General features: G+C 45.4%; 1 protein-coding gene across 1 annotated transcript in view; it reads right to left on the reverse strand.

Annotated features, from left to right (window-relative positions):
• Positions 1 to 8528, reverse strand: part of LOC132985490 (unconventional myosin-VI-like) — a 137121-nt gene that overhangs the window by 4516 nt on the left and 124077 nt on the right. Inside the window, exon 37 of the mRNA XM_061052897.1 lies at positions 5844 to 6062. Coding sequence (XP_060908880.1) covers positions 5844 to 6062 — 219 coding nt within the window. The remainder of the gene's footprint in view (positions 1 to 5843; positions 6063 to 8528) is intronic.

The raw sequence follows: 8528 nt of genomic DNA on the forward strand, positions 1-8528 counted from the left end.
CACGGCCGTTTTGGACGCCCCTCAGTTTGTCAGATATGAGAGCAGTTATCAGGTCAACAGGTGTTGCAGCGATGGAAGCGGGCAAGAGAAGTGGTTCAGATAGAAGTGATTGTACCCGACCTAAAAAGCCTCTGCATGTTTCTAATAAGCTCCACGAGCAGAAACGTGCTCAAACTAGGATCAATATTGGAGATGCTTTTGAAAAATGGAGAGAGGTTAGAACACAGAAAGGTTTACAGACCCATGCAGAGCTGGATAAACACTGAAGCTTCAGAGTCCACCACATGGTGACCTGAGTGAGCATGGACTCTAGAGAGGAGGGGGGGGGAGACAGCTCTCTATGATGTTTTAGACTGCAGTACACATTTTAACCACTAGGTGCCAGTTACATATTAGAGAGTTCATTTAGCTGTAAATGTTGTTTGTTCTTCGTCCTGAATATAAAGTGTAGTAAGATGAACAGCAGACTTCAAGAGACGACATATTAAACACATTCAAAGACGATGATTTACATTCAGTCAGTACAACACTCTGCAGCTGTGGAGGCAATAACAAGCTGCAGCAGAGTTATATGAGGGAGTTACACACACACACAAGCACTCGAACACAGCTGCCGTCTGGGATCTCTGCTGTAAAACACAAACTGTTCTAACACAATATGGACTCTTTTTGATTGACGACCACAGTTTCTTAAATCACACCAAGTGCAGCCACAACGTTTCATAAAGTCACAAACGTCCCCCGACCCACCAGCGACCTTAATCCTCAAACTCACACAAAGTTCTAAAAGAGTCGTGTAGGAGTCGGGAGGTGTTGAATCAACACACACACATATGCTGAGGCAGACGGGTAAACAAAAAACAGCTTTTTAAAAATCTTTTTATGTCGATGTTTTGACTCCACAATCTGTGGTTTTACAGCTTGTTGAGCCACAAACACTTTTTACATCTAAACACAGGAGAGGGTGACCTGAGCTCGTTGATATTTAAAGGAAGAATTTAAGTTCCACATAAATAAATCATAAAGTCTGTCCTGTGTAAATGTGTCTCTGAGTCATGACTGTCTACAATGAGGGAGAAGCTCGAGTCCCGCTGGCTGTGTTGTTGTCAGAGCCGTGTTTACATGGACGGGACGGCCGGCTCCTCCCCTTGTGTATAAAAGCTGTTTTAGTCAAGAACTAGAGAGAAGAAGAAGAACATACTCACTGATTATTTGGATGTTAGTAAGAGTTTTTAGATCACGCTCATTCTGTGTCAGTTTACATGAAATGTGAAGCTACGAGCTAACTAAAGAGCGCTAACATTAGCATGCTAACACAACAATGTGAAGCTACGAGCTAACTAAAGAGCGCTAACATTAGCATGCTAACACAACAATGTGAAGCTACGAGCTAACTAAAGAGCGCTAACATTAGCATGCTAACACAACAATGTGAAGCTACGAGCTAACTAAAGAGCGCTAACATTAGCATGCTAACACAACAATGTGAAGCTACGAGCTAACTAAAGAGCGCTAACATTAGCACGCAAACACAACAATGCAGCTTGATACAAGGACAATTTTGTCCGCCGCTTGCGCGTTCTAGTTGATGACTCCTTCATGCGAACGGGAGTAAAGACGGGTTGGAGGTGTGTCTCTGGACGAGGGCGGAGGCTTCAGTATGGAGGAGGCGTGGCCTAACAGCAGTTTGTTTTGGTTTTATGCGGGTGCTCAAGGGCGACATCTACTGAATCAAAAAGTCGCTCATTCGCGCACTGAGAAAAACAAGTGCTGCACGTCTGTCCTGTCTCCATGACAACAGTCTGTTGTTGTCAGTATTCAAGATCGTTTATACTCCAGCAGACACGGAACGAGGAGGATGTGGGTACGAGACACGATCTGTCGGAGACAAAAACACGAGGAATATCTTACCCGTGATGTCAACAGCGCCTTTCCTGAAAAGTTGAACGATTTTTAAACTTAAGCGCTTAAAGCGGCCGCACAAAAAAAAGGGAACCGATCTGAAAAAGGAAGCTGGGCGCTACGAATTTCCTCCAGTCAGCCGCCTGCTGCTGCGAACGTTCTCTACTCATTGAAAACAACTGAAAAAAAAAAACCGCTAAAAAAACGGCAGGTGGACACGAGGCCTAAAGTTTGTAAATCCTGTAGTGTGTAGCGAGCTTCAGCCGACCTTCAGAGTGTGGTGAGGACTACTCCGCTGCACACATGGACATGAGCATCGTTTCAAAAGAACAACAGGGAGACTTAGAGACTAGAGAGGAGATAAAACGTGTCGAGTGGGCAAGGAGACGATTAAGTCTCAAACCTCATCGAGCGGCTTCTTCAAAGACGGCTTCTCTACGACTTCAAATCATGACGCACGTTTTGTTCCACTTAAACGACGATTCATCTTTATCGTCTCTTCAGAGAAAAAAAATGATTTCGGCAGAGTGAACTCCTTCTGTCTGAGCTGTCAATCAAACACACATGGTCCCGCCCACTCAGAGGCTTCAAGGCTAACGGAGCTTTTTTATGTTCCCTCTCTTTTCACTTATAATAAAACAATAAACAACAAACGTGAAACTCCTGACGACGGAGCAGAACCGTCCATCACTGGACTTCTTCTGTAGGAGGAACACACCATGAAACAATCCTCTCTAGAGTCCAGGTTTCTCTTTCTCTGTATACGACGTCATGACACCCGTGCTGCACGTTCATCTTTGTCGTGTTCTGAGGAGAGAGAGAACGCTCGAGGGAAACATTTCACAAACTCTGCTCGATGGGTCGTATCGGGCGTCCAGCTCAGGACGCTTGGAAATCTAAAAGTCCTCTGGTTCCTTACGGGGAATGGACCTGACGCTGCGTTATGATCTCAGATGATGATGAGGAAGTCACAAAGTCAAACCTTCGACATTTTGCTCCAGTCGGACGATTAAAGTGTCACTTTTGATTTTGTGTGAATCAGCGTCAGAGTATCGATCCTGGCTTCAGTCCTCTGCTCTCTCTCTCTCCATCCTTCAACCGCCTGTCCTTTCCTTACTCCCTGCCTCCTCTGTGTCTGCTTGCATCCTTTCTTATAATCGGCCAAAACCAGAAATAATAAAGACATTTTGTGTTTATCTGCTTAGCATGCTAATGTTAGCTTTTGTGCTGGCTTCTCTAACAACAATGCAGCAGCCAGTATGTCCTCCTTCTAACTTTAGATTCTGCTCCTGAATGCTCTGGATTTGTTTGGACCAGAGAAGGTAGACACTTTTAAGGCGACCCCCCCCCCCCACACGGCCGTTTTGGAAGCCCCTCGGTTTGTCAGATATGAGAGCAGTTATCAGGTCAACAGGTGTTGCAGCGATGGAAGCGGGCAAGAGAAGTGGTTCAGATAGAAGTGATTGTACCCGACCTAAAAAGCCTCTGCATGTTTCTAATAAGCTCCACGAGCAGAAACGTGCTCAAACTAGGATCAATATTGGAGATGCTTTTGAAAAATGGAGAGAGGTTAGAACACAGAAAGGTTTACAGACCCATGCAGAGCTGGATAAACACTGAAGCTTCAGAGTCCACCACATGGTGACCTGCGTGAGCATGGACTCTAGAGAGGAGGGGGGGGGGGGAGACAGCTCTCTATGATGTTTAGAATTTAGACTGCAGTACCCATTTTAAACACTAGGGGTCAGAGTTACATACTGCTCCTTTAAGTCTGAACTAATTCAAGTGACTTCCATGATATAAAGTTTGTGTTTCGATGTTTGAACTGAGACTTCAGGGCTGCAGTTTCAAGTGGCACATTTCGTTTTGCAAAACATCTTCAAGCAACATCCTGGACCTCGCATCCGGATCACTAGAAACGTCCTGCAAACTTGAAGAGAGCCAACAAATCCTGGTTAGATCAGCACTAGACACGTGCTGCACGTCTGATTGTTTGTAGTTATGTCACAGCTGAATGTGTCTTATTGCATCTTCCTTTGCTGTGCTAGACGATACAAAAAAAACAAGCATACAGGAGAAAGTGTAGGAGGACAGTAAGACAGTTGCATAATAACTTGAATAGACAATAAACAAAGGCGTGAAGAAACAGTGATGTATAAAAAAAAACTAAAGACGAAGGAGAAAAGAAGGAAAGGAAGAGATCAAGGAAAGAGAAGGGGAGAAAGGGAAGCATTGTTCTGCAGTCTGAGCGGGAGAGAAAGAGGATCCAGAGTAATACTTAGGATGTGTGGTAAGGGGGTTTTATTGTATCTGTTAACTGTGTTCATCTTGTATTCACACACACGTCTGCATACATAAACACATCCATGCAGCTAACCTTTAGTATGTGCATACACACGGCGAGTATATGTAGACTCGGTGCATTAGGGTGCAGGAGCACTTTGCAGCTACAGGCTCCAGGACAAATGAGCAATCAGTGCCTCATGTGTCGGGGTGTCGGGGTGACTCCATATAGCCTGTGTAGACTCTAATCATGTGCAGCACTTTAAAGCTCTGACACTTCACCTCCCTGTAGCAGAACTTTAACTCTGAAGGTCACTTTACAGCCACCGCTTGTATAAATGTGTCAGCTAATGTACAGTTCATGTTGTGGTTTGGTTGTTACCTGGTTTCTGTTTTCTCTCTTGTCTGCAGAGGGACTCCAGATGGAAAGAAGCTTATGGCTACCATCGGGCATATTTACATGTTTGTGTAAGAGCCAATCAGAAGGCTTAGGCCGTCCTGGAAGACCCTCAGCACCGTCTGCATGCAGAGTTTAGACTTCTGCAGACAGGGAGGGGGATCACGTATATGAGGAGTAGAGCCTGACCGATTAATCATTCAGCCAATAATTTGGCCGATATTAGCTCATCCAGTGACTATCGGCATCGGCTGATTTTATCGCCGATATCACTCGATTTATTCACCAGTCAAAAATCATTTCATCTGAGGTTTATTGTATTTCACTAGCAGTTTTCTGTCACCAGCAGAGGGCGCTATATGGATTACAACAAACATCATCACTCTCCAGAGTGTTGAGCAGCGGTGATGAACGTACATGCTTTATAATTGTCTTCATTATAAATCTATACCACAAGTGTTTGATAACTGCATGTTAGGCATCAAGACCGTAAATATGTAAATATATATCTATCTCTGCTGATTTCATAGATCTGAGAAATATATCGGCCAATAAATTGGGATCAAATTTTTCTATCTCGCTTATATCGGTATCGGCCTCTAAATCAGTCGAGCCATGTGGGGCCATATCTGAGGTCCTTTGTCCCATCAGCAGCTGGACTGACGGTCTTTGTGATATCCTGATGGGAGTTATGTTTTTATACCGATGTATTTCTGTATTTCTGTATTTTTGTGCGGTTTTCATGATGTGAGTCGCCTGTGTGGACGTCTGCTGAGAACCACATGACTCCTGATGATGTTTACATTGCATGGCTGTTTTTAGTGTGTCCATGTGTATTGTATCTGTCCCCATCAAATCAACCATTAATAAATAAAGTGAGAGCTGTTTTCTGTTGTTCTGAATGAGTCAGTTAACAGTGAAGAATATGAACTGAGCATGTGCAGACTGAGAACTTGATAAAGGTGGAAACATGACTTCCTTTCCTTCCATCACTCTGCAGTTGATCCCGTCTTAACCTCCAGCCTGACGTCCTCCTCCTACAGTAAACTGCTGCCTCCTTACACTTTCCTAATCCTCCATGTTTTATCTCCCCTCCCCCGCCGTCCTCGCAGCCTAAACCCTCCATCTTTTTTTTTTTTTACCATTTCTCCCTCTCTTCATGTTGTTGATATTTCCATCTGCTAATCAATCAGTCCTCCATCTTTCCCCAAATAACCCTCGCCCTCCTCCCCCTCCCGTCTCCTCTCCCTGCAGTACTGACCTGCCACCAGCAGGATGGGGTGTTTATCCGGGTGCAGCTCCATCTGCCGGGCGATCCAGGGCCCGTCGAAGTGGGCGTACCACCAGCCCTTCTTCTTGTTCTGCGGGTCTTTGTACTGGTCGCCCGGCCGGATGAACGGGATGCGGAAGTAGCGCTGCTGCCGGTTCATCGCCACCTCGTACTGCCGGGCCGGGATGGGCGGCGCCGGGTTCTGCTGGGCTGTTGGTCGGATGGGGGAAAAAGTTAGAAAATCTTCCAGAGATGATAAGACACATACGATACTTTAGTGATCTGGAGGGAAGTTGAAAAAGCAAACCAATGAGGAGCGAGGGACCATGTTTACACGCAGATTTAAAGAGGAAATAATCCAGATTATCTTCACATCAGCCGCGTTCCTGTTCATCAACCTGAGTAATAAAGTTTATCAGAGCGCCTGAAACATCGTCTAACACCGGCCCTGTTGGAGAGCTTCAGGATGGAGGATTTCTCTGCTGCTGCTCAGTGATGTCAGAGAGTCGGAGTATCTTTGCTATCATCTTAGACTTTAAGACTTTTCTGAATCTCTGACTTTATTTTCAAATTGAAGGTTCTGCTGTAACTATCTTGTCTATTTGATCTACTTGCAGATACGACAAACAATCCGCTTGAAAGTCGACCCAAATTTCATCGAGTTATGAACATTTGAATTCCTGCTTTCTTGGCTTTACATTCATTAGGGGGCGTGGCTACCCCTCCCAAAAATGGCGACCACATTGATGCACCTCACAGGCCCGGAAGAGGCATCTTCGTGTCTGTATCTAAGTGTTCGTTCCAGTAGCCAGTTAGCATAGCTTAGCATGACTTGTTACATAAAAAAGTAGCTTAAGACCCCGTGTCCACATGGCGTTTTTTACAGGCAGGAAAGAGCGCCGGCTGTACGCTCGGGAGTGTTTGTCCGCTGCACGTCCGTCCTGTCTCCATGACAACGGCGGCTGTATGACCAACACTGCTCCATTATTTTTTACAGCATGTTTTATATTTCAGATTCAGTTTTTCGATCCGTAGGAGGTTAAACTACGAGGAACATCAAACACTTGAGCGCTCGGAGCGGCCGCCCAAAAAACAGCAGAGCGCTTGTAAAAGAGACACTGAGCGCTTTTTATCCGAGTGGCTGCTCTCTGCATTTTGAAAACAACTGAAAAAAGACGCTAGGTGGACTGAGCCTACATATGTATTTCCCCCTGCGTTTAGTCTTTGTGCTAAGCTAAACTAAGCTAATCAGCTAGCTTCTGTATCTTCATAAACATGTGCATAATGCGTCTAATGCAAAGCTGTAACTGTGACCTCTGAGCACCACAACATGATCGCTTTGAAGCAGCGTTAACTCAGAGCAGCAGATTCGACCTGAGCGCTCGTTAGCGGTATAAATCTGTAAATTATGACGTTCAACAGGCAGATTCACAGGAAACACGGCTCATGGACAGACATCAATCCCAGGCTGAAGTATCCCTTTGAAGCATGAGTTCAGTGGGTCCACATGAGCTCCCCTGCATGTAAACATCGGGTCCTGCTCGGCTGTTCTCAGATCAGCTGTGAATGCTAATGAAGCCGCTCCACGTTTCAGAGTCCTGCTGTTAGAGGAAGGGTCAGCAGAGACGGCAACCCCCCGCTGACGGCTGAGCGCAGGAATCAGGGAGACGTGGAAAGCGTGGCAGATGTTTACAGAAGGGTTTGAAACACTCATAATTTACATCTCACTACAGAGCGGAGCGTCAAATAAGAAACTACACAGATTGAGGAAGCTTCTCTACGGGGATGAAGAGACTGCAGCTTGAAGGAGGAGCGCTCTGCACAAATGTTCATCTGAAATCAGTTGGGTTTTTTTTACTCTCGGATACAGTTTAAAAAATCAAAGAATGTGCAGATAAAATCACTCGTTTCCAAAGCAGTTCAGAGTTTAGTTGCTGTTAGTTATTCCAGTTTCTTCTGAGTCTCAAGAGCTGAGAAATGGAAACAGGACAAACTTTCTTATTATTTTTAAATTCGATTCCAGGATGTAACACCTTGTTAAAACGACCGTCTGTTTCAGAGCAAACACATGCATCAGCTCCAACAAACGCCTTCACAAAGACGAACAAACTGGGAGACGACGAATGACGCCAAAACTGAAATGATCATTTTGTTTGCGAGAAGCTGCAGGAATATTTCTCTCTCGTCCTGTTGATTACAGCTCGTCGTAGTGAGGTCCGTCGGTGACTCATTCAGGGGTCAGGAGCCGATGTTAAAGCCGTCAGTACAGAAACAAATCAGTTATCAAAGAGCAGCAAAGTCATGGCCGGAAGGTGGGTCAAAGGTCAACGCTCCAAAAAAAGACAAACAAGCCTTGTTCAGTGCGACACCAAAGTTCCCGCCACCAGGGGGCTCTCAACCAAAACACTCACAATAGATGACGTCGAGGCTGGCGGGGAATCATGGGAGTGATTCTCCTGCTACATCCCCCCCGACACAATGAAAACAAATTCTGACTCGACCGTAGTCATGACGACCGGGTGAAACCGACCATGAGGAAGAGAATATGTTTACAGACGAGCGAGATAATGTATCCTTATGCAGCGGTTTTTGATGTGACATCTGGTGTTACCGCGGCAACCATAAAGATGGGCGGCTCTGTCTTGGGGACCGCCACAACAAGACTCATCAAGGATC

Source organism: Labrus mixtus, chromosome 12 (assembly GCF_963584025.1).
Source record: "Labrus mixtus chromosome 12, fLabMix1.1, whole genome shotgun sequence".
Lineage (NCBI taxonomy): Eukaryota > Metazoa > Chordata > Actinopteri > Labriformes > Labridae > Labrus > Labrus mixtus.